This window comes from Rhea pennata, chromosome 18, assembly GCF_028389875.1.
Source record: "Rhea pennata isolate bPtePen1 chromosome 18, bPtePen1.pri, whole genome shotgun sequence".
Classification (NCBI taxonomy): domain Eukaryota; kingdom Metazoa; phylum Chordata; class Aves; order Rheiformes; family Rheidae; genus Rhea; species Rhea pennata.
In genome coordinates this window covers 13,430,175-13,448,371 of record NC_084680.1, presented here as the reverse complement: position 1 = coordinate 13,448,371, position 18,197 = coordinate 13,430,175, and the positions used below count along the sequence as shown (strand labels likewise).

Here is an 18,197-nt window from a genome sequence, read left to right as displayed (position 1 = left end):
AGAATGCTAGAGACAAAGTTCGAGTGAGGTGAGGGAAGGGAGGATGACATGCTATTTTGAAAAAATTAATAGCTTACTGTTACAAGGAAAATAGGCATATGAAGACTTAAGTCACTCTTGAAGTTCCCAGTGATGCATTTTCAAGCTCTTTAATGCTCCATAGAACTTTATTTTTATGTGTTTGGCTCACATAATGGTCTTGTATGCATTGGTTATCTTGAAATTGCTTCCTCTTTCACAGATGTCTGTTACAACTGACATAGAAAAATCTCTCCCTTTTAATCTGGCTTTATGGGAGATTTACCTTTCTAACAGTATGTAAAATTCCTGGTTCCGTATCCTCTGTGCCTGTTTGCCCAGCCTTTCATTGCACTTGACCTTGGATGCACCTGGTATTGGTGAGATAGTTGCAGTTATTTAGAGCAGACCATGCTCTGATTTCTGACTCTCCTCCATTCTAACGAGCACTTGGAGAGTATCAAAAGAAATGATAATGATGAGATTTTCACATTTCAAAGTAAGTATATTTATTATAAAAAAATTCTGTTCATTAGTAATGCTTCAGAAGTGGGTAAGAAACAGCTGTGTTTTGCTAGAGAAAGCATCTTTTACTTGATAAAGAAATCAAGATTTATTTAGAAGAATTCCCTTTTACTGTTCTTACAGAGATACTACATTTTTCTTATTCTAGTCTTGGACAGTTCCTTTTGCCCAATTTAGTCACATGTCTTTGGATATAAGCAGTCATTGTAATTCAGATCTCTTCTTGTGTATATATATTGTATTGATATCTATATTTCTTGGCTTGTATGTTCAATGGAAGGCAATCATTACATTCTGATGGAGGTAAAACTGTAGCTCTGATACATTTGTACAGCATGAAGACCAGTAGTTTTCTATAAATGAGCACCTGAGGACAGCAGGAAAAGCACTGTGCTGAAGTTATGTGGTGTGATTTTTTTTTTTTATTATCTTTAAGCTAGAGTATTTTTAAAGAAGTTTACCTTCCATTTAAAATTTGAGATTGGATAGTCTCTTGGTAGTCAGAATACCAGAACGGTGCAGTGAAGTCTAGAGTGCCTTCTCTTGGAGTCTTTGCAGTAGACTGGTTAATTTTTTGTGGCCTTTTCTGCTTGGTATCAATAGGTACTATTTGATCTGATCAAAATTCAGGTGATGTTAAAGCTGAATTCATGAGGCTCCCTTTACACAGTAAGTCTGAAACTCTTAGTTTGTCCCTCCAAATTTTTTGAATATGAAGAATAAATATTTAATGTGTAAAGGTAACTGCTGCCTTTTCCTCAGTTCAGTGCTATGTTTTAGCTTTGGGATTGTTCAGAAGAGAAGGATTTAGAGTTCCTGTTCTGGAAGCCCTGTAATAGCCCTTTCAGAGATGTGTGTGTAGAGAACTGAAGTCTTTGAGCTTTCTGATTCAGACTCACTTCAAGACGCTAAAGTGTAACAGCTAGTCCAACAGATTTGCTGAGCTATGTATGTTGAGGTCTGTTTGTTGCTTGAAACAATTGCACTTTATCTTAAAAATAGTTCACCTGATGGCTTTGTTAAATATAGTTCAGCTTCTACAGATTTGTCTTTTTTCAAGATTTTAGATTTTTACTATTGCTTCTAAAACTTGTTATTAAAGCTGGTAGGTCCCATAGGCGTGTGTCTTGGTCCGTTAGTAAACTAAGAACAATACCTAGCATGCAAGAGTCATTGCTGGAAGAATAACTCTGAAAAAAACCTACCAGTATATTTATTTTCTACATATTATTTTCCTTTGTTTTGAATTGTTATTGAAATGCACTCAGTCTATATCTCAGTCTTAGTGATAAGTCTGAAAGAGTAACTGCAGATATTTTTGTTGACCTTCAAAGTAATCATTTGTGATAAGCATTCCTTTAAATTTATGTATAAGTATGCCCATTTGTAAAATCAGCATTTGAAATACTTATTAATACTGTCTGGCACAGTGAAAAGGTTGTCACATCGGACAGTTCCCTAGAAATAAGGCGCATGAAGTAAAAATGCTTTGTTTATTCTCATGCATTGCTTGTATATGATTGCACAGGCCTTATGAGTCACTGAAAGTTGGAAATCTTAGTTATGTTTTTCAGAGAAAACAATCAGACTGCAGTATTACTTCAGTTTATTTCAGCAGAGTATGTGATATTTAGAAACAAATAAAGCCATATTATGACTTCAGTTACAGATCTGTCCATCCAGTTGTCTAGGCATGTCTGAGTGCAAGACGTTAATAGAAACTCACTTTCATCAGATTATTTCATGTTCCCTGCTGTGAGCCAATTGAAGATGAGATAACCTTTTTTGGTTATTAAAAAAAAAAAAAAAAAAAAGTTAATTGCAAACAATGCAAAGATATTTAGGAGTCTCATAATAGAGGGTTTTATGATTTTTTGTTAAGTGTTTAATGAAAAAAGGAAGACCATGGAAATTAAGCTTTTCTGCTTAATTTCATTGCCAAAGGCAACCATAAAATCTTGCATCACTAAAGAAAGTTCATTTCAGACATCTTAACTGCATTGTTGCATGGAGTGGCAATAAAAAAAAAGTGTAATTTTTGTGTATGTATGTATACATACATTTATGCAGGTATTTAGTTTATACATCCACCCACATACACTTCCCTATATATATGCATATATGAATGCAGTTTCTTTATTTCTCAGGGGCTAGCATCTCCGGTTTTGGTTACAGTCCTTTCTGGAAATGTGACCTCACATGAGCATGTGGTAGAGTAGGTTTTTCTGTTCGTAAGTTAAAACACATGAGTAGATTAATATGTTTAAAAATACAAGGCTAAATTGAGTACAGTACAGCATTTTCATCTGCATCATGCAGTATTGGGTGATGACATTTCTGTTCAGCGTAACTTCTGAAGTATGCATTGGGCTTCTGAGAGCGGTGCTGGCTTTTGAGTTGTACCTTTGCAGCCGTGGGTGTGCCAGTAGTCTGTGTCCCCCTGTTCGCTGGGGGCTGCTGTGCACTTTTTGAGTACAAAAGACTGTACTTCTCTTTGCAAATCTATTCTGTTAAAGCTGTATCTAATAACTGCAAATATCTTACCCGCAGGAATTGCTGGGTTTTGTTTCTTTCTGAATGTGTTATCATTCTAATTTGTTCGTTTTTATATACTGGAAACAAAACCAAATGTCTTTGCAACTTGACTTTGCTTGTCAGTTATTGTTTTTGCAGCAGTGTTCTTTAAACACTGTATTTCGAAAACACTTGTATTTACAGGCTGCAATGCAACACTGTAGTCTTAACGTTCTGACTGACTCTAATTGCTATGACACATGTAACTAATGGTGTTTTGTACTTTCAGGGAGTGCTCTAAAAAGGTGATGACATATGAGTTACTGAATAAGGTACTGTGCAACCCGTGCAGTAGAGTTTGTGCAGACCCAATGCTGCATAATAAGCAGTTTTCCTGAGCCCATATTTGCTTCCCGTCAGACTGGTCTGTCTCCAGCACTGAGGCAGTGTCGCACACTGAAAGCTCAGTGGGAGAGAAAAGCAGAATGCTAAACTCATCTCTCAACTTGAAGAAGTGTAGTTGATCTTTAGTGATCTATGGCAAACATCACTAAAAAAACCCTCCAAACCAAAAAAGTTTTTTCTGAGGAAACTCTATATGAATGTAAAAAAGTTTTTCATATTTCATTGAATATGAAATTAAAAAAAATATTTTAAAAAATTAAAATAATGTCAGATTGCACTTTTGCTTAGACTTCAAGTGGATTTATACTTATTGGAGTCTTTGAATGTACTCCCTTGAACAGTCTCTATCCTATTGCTTTTTTTGCTGTTGCTTGAAGAGGGATGCTGTGTGTGTGCGTGTGTGTGCATGCGCCGGCTGTACTGCTCTGGGCAATTTCACTCCGGAGCGCTTCCCTTCCTTTGCTTAACCTATGACCTGTGAAAACAAGAGTTAATCAAAAGTTCTAAGGTAGCTAAGAGGAAGGGGAAGTGTTTGGTTACAAATTAAATATGAGCACGTCATAAGCCATAAATCTTCAGTAGTGCTACCAGTTGTGCTACTTAAGTTGCATGTAGTACAGAAAGTTTTTGGTTATAAATTCAACCTCAGTTTCTTTGGAAGGGGAAGTTCAATGACTGTCTAGTGCTTTTTTTTTTTTTTTTTTTTCTTTTTTTCCTCAAGATAAAGTATTTTCTTTTTCCCTTCAGAACTCTAGAAGCAAATTGAGATGACCATGTTTCTTGATCCTTGCATCTTTAGCTGGTCGTATTTTGGTTAATAGGAGCAGCACTGTTTCACTCTAACTAGTAAACACATAGAGTAAGTCGTGAATTAAAAGTATTGAAGATGGCAGGATAAATTAGTTATTTAAGACTTCCAAATCTTTCAGAATGAAAGCAAATGTACAGTGACAATGAAGGGATGTTAAACTGAAATGAAATTACAGGAGACTTCTCTGAACATAATTCTTTAATGGAATTAGAAGACAAATTTGACATATTTAAGAGTCTAGTCCTTGTTTTTTAAAAAAATGTATTCTGGAAAACTGTTAATATTTAATATGAAAATAAAAATATTTTTCTCTTTCTAATAAATAGTTTGTTGTAATTCTCATACCCTCTGGTAGTTTCAAGTTAAGATGACCCAACAGAGTAACTTATGAAGGTAAAAGTGTAGCAACATTCCAGTCAAAGACATCTAAAAATAACACAGGATTACTAAGTATTTCCTCTCATATAAAAATCATGCTGGAATCTTGAAGCACTGAAAGGTGGCTTTATTCATGTGCTTTCTCTCAAAGGTGTATTTTTTGCATCCCAAACGATTTTCCATGTATAGTCTTGATGGGTCTTCAGATTCCGGATCTTAAAGTTTTCACTGAAGTAAGACTGCTCTCTACAACAGTTTGAACTTTGCCTTACTGTCTCCTCTGGAAGGTTAACAAGCATGAATGAGGAAGTCAGAATTTGAGACTGATGAGGGAAGATGTATCATTATATGCATTGTAACTAAGGAACGTTATCTTGGCTAAATTATGATGCAGTCCTTCAAGATCTGTGACATCTAGTTTCTACTGAAATCACTGAAAGATACTTAGGGATCTAAATGCCTTCAAGATTCTAAGCCTTTAGTATTTTAAACATATTGAATTTATTTTTAAAGATGCTTATCCCCTGCTTTGATCATCTGAAAATAGAATGAACCCACTTTGATTCTTTTAACCTTGGTTCTTGCAGTACTAATAAGCTTGTATGTAAATCATTTGTAATGTATGTATTTACTCGTATTTGTCTTCAGGTATCTAAAAGCAAAATATTTTTCTGTGTTATATATGGAAGGATTGAAAATCTGGGCACGCTAACATATTCTTGAGAGAGAAATATGAAATATTTAAGAATTTGAAATATTTTTTTTTACCATTATTTAAAGAATTAAATAAAAGCAATGAGGGCACGAGAAATCTCTTTCTGATATATAAAGCTGTCTATATATGAAGCTATAACTTTGTTTTTACTCAGTAGAATGAGGAATTATAATTTTGTATATATGATGTGAACCTAAGGCACTAGATATTTGGATTCAGTCCAGTTACAGGCTACACTTGCTGAGACTTACTGAGTTATCCTTGCTGTGACTTACCAAGTTATACCAAAGTAAGCTGTATTGTATTGCAAATTTTCAGAAAAAGAAAATAAAATTTCTACTTAAACAGCATAGCAGATTTTGTACCTTTTTTGCTGTTGTTATTTTGTCTTGTGCCCATGTAGAGCAAGATCTGGATTATGAAGATTCTGTGTGCGTGTGTGTGTGTGTATGTGATCCTGTGTGTTGTGTTGAGGTCTGCTTCGCAGTAGCAGACGAGCTTATTTCCTCATCTTCAAAACTGTAGAGCCTGACTGCTTGAAATGCAAAATCATTATTAAAATATGATAAAGCAGCAGTTATGCTGAGATGCGAAACCACTGTTTGGAGAAAACAGATTAAATAAGGAGCAAACAGATTAAATAAGGAAGAGTGTGGTTAAACACAGTAACAAAATTCATTATAAGATATTAATAAATAGAGAAGGGGAAATCAATAAGGAGAAAGGAATTATAACAAAAAGCTTATGTTCCCCTTTATGTACAGAGGGTTTGCTGATGTTTTGATATTATGTGAATAGGAGACTTTCTCTGGACTGTTTTGTAGTCAATTCATAGAAGCTGTTTTCTAAGTGCTATGTGACGGAACTACACAGAACTTGTATAGAGTATTCTCATGGATTAAACCTGTGGGTTTATCGTGTTTGCCCTAATGAGGCAATAAAGAAAAGTGCTTTGAAGCTGTGGTGAGGTACGGTTCAGCTGTGAGCAAGCCCCCAACAGGACAAATCAGTGGATCCTAGAAGAAAGAACACAACCTGAGTTTGGTTTCAGAGCTCGACACTATCATCAGATACTGAAGCAAACTTTAGCGCTTGCAAAAAGGGCTGAGGAGCTGTTCTGTCCGGGACATGGGGCTCTGCATGAGGTGCAGTTCTGGCAAACTGGAAACGGAGATAACTTGCTTTGTTTATTGCTTATACACTGACCTATGCATTTTAGACATAATAATATTTTTAAAGGGTAATCAATTCTGTAAATGTAGTTTTCTAGTAAAATTCCTAGGCAATGAAATAGAACTTTAAATATACTTACCTGAAATAAATTTTCATTTTTAAATTGTTAGGCAGTTTTCTGGCTTCTTAGTTTTCTATTTTTGCATCTTCAAACTCTTCTTTTAATAGATGCCTTGCAAGGCTTACAAGGATTTGTTTACCAGGTTTTTAATCTCTGCATAGCAGATAGGTTCTGAGGAGACTTCTTATTACTCTTGTAATGGCTTTTAACTCTACTGAAGTTTATTTAACTAAACAAAAAGAAAGAAACTTATCTTCTGACTAATCCTTCTTGAATGTTTACAATGTAATGCCAAACTAAATGCTGTTTAAAGTGGTAATTGTCTGGCTTTCTGCTCTATTCTGATACATAGTTTGTAAAGATGCCTAAAGCATATTAATTTAAATGATAATACTGTCATATAACATGAAAAGTTAAGTTGCTTATCAGTATATTTCGATAAGCTACTTGCATTTTACAGTAGCACTTAGCCTCTTCAAACAAATGTTAAAGATTGAGTGCTGTTTGCTTTATCTTTCTCCTATATAGCTTCTCACTTCATTTGTTACTAAAAGCTGTACAGTTAGGAACCATGGGGCACTGAATTCTTTATACTTGTCAGGAGATAGTTATGTTTTATAAAAACTTTAAATCCTGTCTAATGATATCAAAATACCATCCATTTGCTTCATAAAGCATCTGTGATTAAAAGAAGAATCAGTTTGTGTCACACATAGCTATCCTGTTCATTATAGCTAAGGAGAAATTCCTTGATGATATTTAAAAAGAAATTGAAACACAGAGCCGTGCCATGAAAGTATGGTGCAAAATCATAGCAAAGCATCCTGTAGTGAAAGGTAACATCTTAGCTGTCTGTCTTACTTTATGGAATGGAAATTTATGATACAGAGAAAGCATAATTTTCAGCATGATGATGCCTTTTAATATGGACTATTTGTTCTTATGCTAAGTAGAGTACAAATTTACTTCAGATAAAACCTCTATTTGGCCAAACTAAGGGTTTTACTAAATGCAGTGTTATAGGTTACTGAATAAGATTTGTCAGCTGTAACTGACAGTTTATTTAAAAATTGAGATACTGGTCATGCAATTAAAAAAATTCAGATGTATCAAGATTCAAAAGCAAAACGACTATCTCTTCAGTTTACCAGACCCTCAGCAGCTGTATTGAAGATCATAATTAAACATCTACTTTGGGAAATAATTATAATTAAAAATGTTCAACAATATGTGAACATACATACATTTGTGTACGTTCATCTTAAAGGTGAAAAACTTCCTTTGGGTTGTGTGTTTGTGTACAGAGTGAAAAGGAATTACTGTGAATTTTCAACATTGTCCTGCCTGATAATTAATTTATTTACAACCAGTGCTGCCTTTTATGCTTCGTGCCCATGTGTGGCTGGAAGCTCCGGGAAGGAGTGAATACTGAAGTTGTGCCCTTAAGTGAAAGGGATATGTCAACCTTCTGGCTGTCTTGTCCTTCAAAAGGAAAATCTGATGTGCTTTTCCTAACAAATTTACAAGGTATCATGTCCAGTGGAGGCTGTTGTTGAGGATGCATCTATGTAGTAAAGGACATCAAGACTGGACTTACATTTAACTTGTTAAATTTTTAATTAGTATGCCTTTTCTTTCTTGTTTTTTAGTTACCTCCCATGGTTTGAAGTCTTTTATAAGCTGCTCAATGTCTTGGCAGATTATTCAGCAAAAGGACAGGTACTATTTTAAACTACATAACCCCTCTCCTTTGCCCCAGTATGAGGTAGGATAAAAACAAACTTTTTAGGATAGTCTCGTATCAGAGACGACTGCATGAATTATTGATCAGTTTTATGCATAGACCATATTTAGCCTATCTAGAAGCTTGTCAAATTGCTTTGAGAAATAAATATATTTTTAGGATATTTTGGGAAAAGGTAATGTTCAAGAAAGTGATTATGGTTCCAAAAAGTTAATATTTTCCCTACTGTTGCCCAACTAGGCAGATTTTTTGGTTACAGGAATTATATTCATTGCATCCATGCAATTTTAGTATTGCAGTATTTCTTGAATCTTGGATAGATCTCTTATCCAAGTTTACTTGTCATGTAAAGTATAGAACTAAGTTTACTGATGCAAAATATTTTAACACAGCATAATCTAATCTAACGCCTCCCCCCACCCCAGGTTCAAAGCATAATACGTAAATCCATTCTAACATCTTTGTTTAAGCCTGCAAGTTCCCTAGTCCCAAGTGGCATCACAAACATTGCCCGTATGAGTTTGACTTGCTATAACAATACCTACTTAGTATTCTGCTGTTAATTTTCTTTCTCTGATTTCAGGATAGTCAAAGGAGTGAGCTCCTAGAAACACTTTATAAACTTACCATCCCTGAGCCAGGAACTTCTGTCCATCTTGGAGTGGTAAGTGAAGCAAGAGAAATATAAATTATAGTGTTCGATTTTCATTACATATCATAATAGAGAAAAATTCAAAAACAGTCCTCTTTTTTTTGGCACTGGATACATAGATGTTATTTTTCTGTGAGAATATAGAGTATCATAGAGTATCATAGAGTGGTAAGGTTGGAAGGGACCTCTGGAGATCATCTAGTCCAAACCTCAGCACAGCCCATACAGGGATGGAACCCACGAACTTGGTGTTAGCAGCACCACACTCTAACCAACTGAGCTAAACCTGCCCCCTGCTATGGACTTCCCCTTTTGTATTTGGGGCCCTCTGTTTCCCTTTCCTTAACCACATATGTCTTTGAAATCCTGTCCTTTGACAGGAGGAAGATTGTGTGTATTCCCATGGAGATTTATCACCATATCGTTTATGACTTACTAGACTTCACAAAGAAGCGACATGACATTTACTGTCTGCCCTTAAGATTTTTAGACCTTGCAAGTACATAAGGGGGAAACACTGAACAGAAAAGCCATATGCCTATCATAACAGCATTTTGAGTATTGAGTGTTTATTAAATGTTTTCTGACTCCTCCTTCTTGTCTCGCACGTCTTTGCTTATTAAAAAAATAAGATTTTTTTTTGTGTGTCTTGTGACAGACTTAAAGTACAGTGAAAAAATGTATGTGGAATCTTACTGATGAAATTGTATTAATAGGATGTTGAAGTCAGTGGTTTGTGTTTTTTGTTTTCAAATTAAATTTTGAGAACAACCTTATGTTACAGGTTGAAATGAGAAAAATACTTAATACATATTGCTGTAGTTGTCAGTCATTTAGAATTCACATGAAGACTGGTGGTGTATGTAGCTGCAGCTTTCCTTTCCCTCTTTCCTTTTCCATTACTCCTTTTTTAAAAATATTTTTTGTCAACAAACAATTTATTCTCATCACTTCATCCTCTAACGTTAAGTCGACAGGTAATAGTTGTTTGGACTTGCTAGGTCACCAGCTGGCAGTAGAAATGTCCCCAGTCCTTTTAAAGCTAGCTGTTTTGTGAAAAGCATTTCCCTTTCAACCAAAGGGACAAGCTATCTCAAAAGTCAATGATCATTTGGGATGTTCCAGTTGTTTCATACCAGTGGTTTCAAGGAATGCTGCCAGTCTCTGCTTGCCTCAGACATTTCATGAGTAACGAAGTGAGAAAGGATACTGAAAAGCAGCTGAGGGACTATGTTTGCTATACTGTCTTTATACATTTTAGTTTGGCTGTCTATAAACCTTTTTTTGGGTTAGGTGTTTTCCTATTTGTGATATATTAGTTGTCTCCATATACTATTCCTGTATTTTTGCATTGCGTTTTCTCAACAAAAGTAAGAGTGATGTATCAAAAAGAAACATTTGTGTTGTATGTCTAGCTTCTGTATGCAATGTAGCTTTTTTACCCACTTGGTATTTCAGGCTATAGACCATTTATGAAGTATTGAAAAGTCTGAAATACATTTTATATATATTTATATGTATATGAATGTGTGTGTACATGTGCGTATGTATGTATACAAGAAAATTGGACTAATTGTTGAACTATGCCAAAAATATAACAGCCTTTAAAGCTTCTGCAAGTAATTAATAAGTAGCCCTACAATAGATCATGAAAAATTTGCAAATAACATAACTTGTGTATAACATCAACTTACAAGAGTTTAGTTGCATCCTCTCTTCTCTTTTCCCAAAGCCCCAACCAAGAATCATGTAAATCTTGCATTACCAGAATGGGAACTAGAGTGAACCTGCTTTCTTTGAATACAGACATTGAAAATTGTAACAGTATAATGGATTAGAAATTAGTGGTGTTAATTTGCTTGAATATTAGATTGCAAGACCAGTATATCGTTTCAAATTATTTCTTTTAAAGAATATACAAGCTATTTAGAAGTTCAGTGTATTTTTTTCAAGTAAGTAGGAAGGGAAGCTTACAAAGAACTTTTCAGTAAATTTCCATGACAATATTGTCTTTAATAAAACTTAATGCTGTAAATGTGAAGACGATCTACATATTATTGTGTTCCCTACAGTCTGTCATGCATCTTGCAGTGGGCTGTAGAAAGATGGCTTGAACGATAGAGTGCCCTGAAGTTCTCTTGACATATGTTGTAAATTGTTTGAGTCTGTGTATGACAGTATTTCTGAAGAACAAAAAATTTGTAATCTGTCTTTTTGGGACTATTTGATACTTTCTATCCTAATGCATTTTATATAGCATTTCTGATCTGAGAAGAGAATGCAGCTTTTGAAATCCATGAAAAACAAGTCATATTGGTAGTTGATTAAAAAAAAAAAGTTTGGTAATTTTTGCTTAGCTGATGAACAGCTATTACTAATATTGAGCAGTGAATTTAGATTGCCTTTGACAATATCAAAATAATCAATATTTGCTGTTCTATTTTAGCACTCTTATTTTACTGTGCCTGACATCAGAGAACTTCCTAGTATACCTGAAAATGTGAGTACTGTGGAGGATCGTGCACTTTCTCTTTTTAATGTCGTCAGGAAAATAGATAACTATTGTTACCTCCATTAGGGCTAGTAATGCCTAATACATTAGATTCTGTAAAATATTACTGTATGTTGAAATAATTTTTATGTGGTTAATTTATAGTAAGTATGGGAAAAATAATTTGTCACTAACTATATGAGTACAGACCTCTTAAGGTACCCCATAGTTGTATAGTATTTAATGTTTGAAGAAAATAAATGATAGAATAAGTGAGAGTTACTGTAAAACGATCAGATTAAGATGTCATTTTAATTAAGAAGAGAATGGGAGATTGACAAAATAATAATATTTAGCTGTAAGTCAGTCATATGAAGCCATTTATTTATTACTACTCTATTATTACTATTATTACCTACCATTAACGTAATTTTTTTCATTCTAACAAGTGAAGAAATTGAAATTATACATTATACTTTCAGCCTATTCAAAGTAAGGGAAGAACAGAGATTTTGGAACTTTCTGTATAGAAGGAACATCCCAGCATTTCAAAGAGTTTAAGAAGGCAATAGTGGTGTTAATTTGCTTGAAAATCAGCTCTCTACAATAAACCTATGAAGCATTTTTTTAAGGTAATCCCAAAGCAGATCTGGTTGCCATTTGGGCAAGTGCCATCGGAATCCTACTTTTCATAAACATCCAAGATTTGGATAGAAAGGAATTTCATCCATTTTACTAAGACTTTTATTGTGAAAACGAGAGAAAAATCTTTTGAGGAACTTCAGCTTTAGAGCTAACTTAAAAAACACTGTTTTCTTCTCACGAGTTCTGAAATACTTTTGTTTTAAATAGAAAGTTGATAATTTCACAGCTAAAGAAGCAAATATTTTTCTTATGCAGATTAAAAAAATACTTCAGTGTAGTATTTTGTTTTCAATTATTAAAATGTTCTGGCAACTTAATAATTGAGCCAGAGGTATAATCTTGATACTGAATATCTTTTATTAAAGAATTCAATGTGTGAAACATCTATCTTCCTAGTATTTAAAAAAGATCAAATACCACTTCAGTACTGACTTGCCTTGTTCTCCAAGGTGCTGTCAGAATTCAAACATTATCATATATTTTTTTCTCAAAATATTCTGTGTTGAGTCAGAGTAACAGCCAGATATGTAGGTTTTTGTGCTACCTTTAAAGTATGCTATTAGCTTCAGTTGCTAAGGCCATCATTCTTTCTTTGTGATTACATTTTCCTTTTGTGTCATATTTATGCAGTGGCATTCAAGAGTTCACAGTCTGCATTTGTGGTTAGAAAATGACTAACGGACAATTTAATGTGGGTAGAAAAGAAAAGCAGATCTGCTCATCTGTGAGAATGCTACAGGAGACCAGTAAAAGTGAATTGTTTGTTAGGTGGCTTTCTGAAAACGTCAAAAATGCCCAGTTTCTTTAGGGACACTTTTTTTGGAGACTTTTTAAGCCTCGTAAAGTTGCCCTGTGTGTGTTTTAGCATGCCTCAGATTTCTAACCAGATGACAGTTCTGTGGGGAGACAATACTGGCAGTTGATTCTCTTGAATATTGTTTAATATGCGCCTTCTATGTCTTTCAAGTGTATTTTTTTGCCTTGACATTACAAGTCTTCTTGCTTGAACATTTTGAGGTCTGCCTTAGTACCATATACCTCCATTTATTATAGTTTAAAAAAGAAGTGAATAATCACAGCACTCCATTCTATTTGTGGGTGATTTTCATACTGACTCATATCCTGTCAGTAAATTTAATAGAAGTTCTTTTTTTCTCTAAGGGTGTTTTTTTGTTTGTTTGTTTGTTTGTTTGTTTGTTTTTTGTTTTTTTTGTTTTTTTTGTTTTTTGTTTTTTTTTTTTTTTTTAGAATTATGATACATTAGGATTAATTCAGGAGTCAGTTTCTGAAGCTAAAACAGCTATCAGTCTGGTATATATACTATCTTAACACAGACATGAAGTTATTTGTTAATGGGGTAATATTTTATGCTAATCTCTTCTATGATAATCATCTCAAATTTTCTAACAATTGTTGTTTGATAAGCCTCAAATCATCATAAAAGCAAGCAAGGAAGTTTGTTTTCATTTTACAGGCTACTAAATTGTAGGATAAAGAGAAATGAACTAGTAATGGTAGGGAGTCAGTGGCAGAGATTAAAAGTAAATCTTTAACTGATATAGAACAGCTTAAGAATATATACACTATGTGCTGAATACTTCAGAAAGTATAGTTGTATTCATGTTGGTTACATCTGCCAGTGATGTTGGCTTATATTTGAAGGTATGAGTCAGCTTCCCAAAACATTTGAGCAGGAGACAGGATGAACACTCATGAATCAAAGGCTGTTACAAAAGCCGAGGCCTTGGGCCAGAAGGAGTTGGAAGCCCTTTGAAAGCTGAATGTTCAGCCTTCAAGGGAAGGAGTGCCTCGTGATGCTACAAAGCGTCCTCTCTGAACCACGGAGTGGTGCTGACGTGCCTCAGAGGGGACCATCCTGTGCAGCGGGGCTGTGGAAAAGGGCGGGCTCGCAGCACCGTGTCCGGGGGGAACAGAGTACCTCTGCGAAGAGAAGTGGGAGAACATTTCCTCCCATAAACATAGTCCCATAAATGCGTATGCACGTTTAAAAACATAGGCCTCAGTGTAAGAAAGAAAAATATTAAAAATGTAGTCCTTTGATCTAACTGTTACTGCCACTGACTGCCCTACATTTTCCAGGTATTTACTGTTGTGTTTTTCTTTTTTTTCTTTAATGAATAGCATTGCATAATTCATCATGAATATTTTATCTATCTGTCAGTGCAACTTTCGTGTAGAACTGCAGCATATTAGAGAATGATACAAACACATTATATGAACATAATTCTTCATGGATTTTAATCGATTGGCCTGCTTATTCAAAATTACTGTATATCTTACCAGCAATTACATTTTAAAACCTGTATTAGCAAAGGTTTTAATAGTGTCAAACTTCGAAGTTGTGTGTAATGATTAATGGAGAACTGCACGGAATTCTACTTAAAATGTTAACAAACTTGAAATTATCTGGCTGTATGTCAGACCAAAATGGTTAATGATCCATAGAATAATTTAGTGTGCACAGTTGTATATAACAACTAAGAATTCAATTTTTCAAAAGAGTTCTTAAGTTATGTGAAGGATTTGTAAATGCATTGTCAATTCAGAAATAAACAGCTTGGATCTTTGCAGGAAATAGTGCATGTCTATAAATTTCATAGTAAGCTATCTGTTGCATTTTGAAAATATCAGGTAATTTAGCAGTCTGATATGATGAATTTTTTTTTGGTGGTGTTATGTTTGTGCTCTTCAATCTCACTTTTCAAAGTAGCTGTCTTTTCACTCATCATAGTCTTTTCTTACTTCTGCTCCTTCGTTTTTTTTTTCCTCTCAGCAAATTTTTGTTTCTATATTTAGGCCAGTTGCTAAAGCGTATTGTTCTTTAAATGAGTTTGTCATTATATGATGGAGGAAGAGAAGCAAATGAGTGTTTTTCATCTCAAAAGTTAATGAAAAGTGCATGTGCATTTATGGTTATTAAATAGCAAATGATTAAATAAACAGTTGATTTGAGAAAGAGTATAGGAGTATAAGGGAATTTTGTAGCCACTCTTACTGAGCTTTGAGAGGAAGGCAGATAACCAGTTCCCCTATTTTATTTTGAAAGTCCCTATTCTGCTGTCCCAAGAGAGCCTTAAATCCTAGAAAACAAGATGTACAACAATTATACTGCAAATTGGAACGCTTTCACTTGTATTTATTTAACTCATTCATGGTTTTGTCACTTATGAGACATATCTTTCAAAATACATGTGTAAGTCCCAAATTCATCTTCAAGGATGACAGCTTTCTTATAAATAAAGCTTAGAACTAACACGTGAATTTCCTTAGTATCAATACATTACCATGCAACCCACATGCTTCACAGGTGTTATTTGCAAATTTCTGAGAGCAAAGAAGACTAAAACCTTACAAATCTTTCCATCTGAAAGTACATTTGTTTGTCAAAGCCACTATATCACTTGAATAAACTTGATGAAAGAGTAATTGCATATCAAGTCCCTGTCTCTGTCTTCTCACTAGTTGATACTTTTTCCTTATAAACATATATACCCAGAAACATATCTACATCTTCAGACAGAATGTAGGGATTATCTACTCCTTTTGTAATGCCCCTAATTTGAGTGCTACCTGGAAATTCTTTTAACTCAAATCATTTGCAGTAATTGTGTCATCATGTGTTTTGGCATCGTGGAAAGATGAGTGAGAGAGGGAAGAAGAGCCTTAGAGAAGACAGCTTCTGTTTAGACACAAATATCATGCTAATCAGCACAGATGGGATGAGAAATACAGGAAAAGTACGTGATAGTTTAATAGGCTTTTGGCAAAATGTGTTGGCTGTTTTCTTTCTTTTAGAACATACCTGTCTCTGGCTATAGTTTTTCTATAACAAACACCTGAACGATTATTTTATATTAATGTGTTTGAAGCTTACCATAATGAGCTTATTTTTCATCTGTCTATCTTCTTACTAGTACAGAAGTCTTCCAAATACAACCTTTAATTTTTCTTTAGTTCTTTCTTTATGTTTGGATGGCAAGCTGTGGAACATATTTTTGCACAGTATGAAACATCTTGGCAGACTTTTCAGGCCAAGTATTGGTGGTTTTAGAGTTATCTTTGGATCTGTCAGAAGTGCTAATGGGCTTTGTTGAGCTGCTTTAAGATTCTAAATCATATTTGCTTTTTGCTTTTCTGTGCTTTTTTATTTAATGATGATTAAGATTGCACTTGAATTCATGACTAATCTAATTCTGCTTTCGTGTGTGCCTTTTGTATAAGACTGTCTTTACTGTATAGCAGTCCTTTTACATCCATAAGAAGCATTTGGAACAAATTGCCTAATTCAGCATTTTTGGATGTATTAACCTTTCCAAACTTTTTTTTTCCCCAAGTTCTGTGTCTAAAGATGTAAAAATACCCTTCTACAAATGAGAGACCCTTTTCTGTTTGCCTCGCACTGTAAAAGCCTCTTTCTACAAGAACATAATATATTTTGGTCAAGCTATCTACACAGTAAACTTTTAGTTTTGTGCAAAAAGATCTTACAAACACATTCCAAAGTTTTCATTCTGTTACTTATTAGAAAACATCATAATTTTTAGGCAAATAATACATGATTTGTGCCACTACAGCATGCTGCAGGGCAGGTGCATTGATGCGGATGAGTGGACAGTGTTGCTGACTGACTGGATATCCTGTAGGTTGGGTATAGAGGGGCCATAAGAGCTTGTATAGTTTGCTCTGTTTTGTTTTTTTTGGATTTCAGGTATTTACAATGATTTGTGCATAGTTATTTGTTAATATTCTGAGCAACCACAGCATGAAAGTAACCTGTGTTGCTCATAAAGTGTATACACAGATTCAGCAACTTTATTTCCTTGTGTCTTGGTTTGTCTATAAAGACAGTCTGCAAATGAGCTTTGCTTACAATGTTTTTCTAACTATATTTTTCTTTATACTGTGTAAACATATTGATGAACATGCAGAGGAAATTGGGTGTTTGAATTCTGCCTCTTCGTTGGCGGTGGACGTGTACTGAAACTTTCAGAGAGAGATAGAAAGAAAATTCTGTCTCCTCCTGCAGTTTCCGCAGCTGCCTGAGGAGATGCTTTCTGTCTTCAACCGAGGGCAAAAGATTGTCTGAAGATACAAAGTGAGGAGTTCAGAAGACTTGTGTAACTGTTTTTAGCCTATGTGTTAAATGCCCATGTGTATTTCCAATGATCAGATTTGTTCTGGGGTAAAATGCTTGGTTTTGTGTCGTTAATATATCTGAATTTGTTAAATAAGAAGCCTCCGTTAGGACAGCTGTTTTTACTATTAGGTTGCAAGATATTTTTGTGCTTTATCCTAGGGAGTTTTGACGTTTCTATATTTTTCTCAGAGAAATATCTCGTTTTAAAGTTGTGTATGAAACATCATCAGTCTTGCTAACCCAATGCCTAACCCGTCCAAAGGTCAGGGGAAAGATACTGCAATTAAAATGCCCTCTGGCACAAGATGACCTGACCTGTTGTTTTCTTTCTTTAAATCATGTATTGGATGTAGCATAATAGAAGAATGAAATCTTATTTTTACTTTAGGAGTCTTGTTTTTGTAATATTATTAATCAGAAATTATTTTTATCTCTCCTAGAGAAATCTAACAGAGTATTTTGTAGCAGTTGATGTCAACAACATGCTGCATCTCTATGCCAGTATGCTATATGAACGCCGCATCCTCATTTGTTGTAGTAAGCTGAGCACTGTAAGTAAACAGCAGAATAATTTCTTCTAATCACAGTATTTTTTAAAAATGACAATCGTATATAGGAAATTCTGTAAAGTTTCAAGAATTTGAAGAAAAAGGTTTAAAACTTTGTAAAAAAATAATAGAATATGGTACTGAAGTTGGACTTCCTATATGAGTGAATATCCAGAAAGTCGTAACAAGTTCTTTACTTGGTGAAAGACTTAGCAGAGATGAAACCCTGCTTTCGTAGTTAGAAATAACCATAATCTTTCTTCAAAACTCCATGCCAATACATTTAATTATAATTAATA

At 34.4% G+C, this 18,197-nt stretch overlaps 1 protein-coding gene across 8 annotated transcripts in view; it reads left to right on the top strand.

Annotated features, from left to right (window-relative positions):
* The window catches only part of DENND1A (DENN domain containing 1A), a 220,941-nt gene that overhangs the window by 86,887 nt on the left and 115,857 nt on the right, over positions 1 to 18,197 (top strand). For all 8 annotated transcript variants that reach the window (XM_062590924.1, XM_062590923.1, XM_062590925.1 and 5 more), the window contains 4 exons: positions 8,310 to 8,379; positions 8,988 to 9,068; positions 11,503 to 11,556; positions 17,791 to 17,901. In XM_062590924.1, the coding sequence (XP_062446908.1) occupies positions 8,310 to 8,379; positions 8,988 to 9,068; positions 11,503 to 11,556; positions 17,791 to 17,901 (316 nt within the window). The remainder of the gene's footprint in view (positions 1 to 8,309; positions 8,380 to 8,987; positions 9,069 to 11,502; positions 11,557 to 17,790; positions 17,902 to 18,197) is intronic.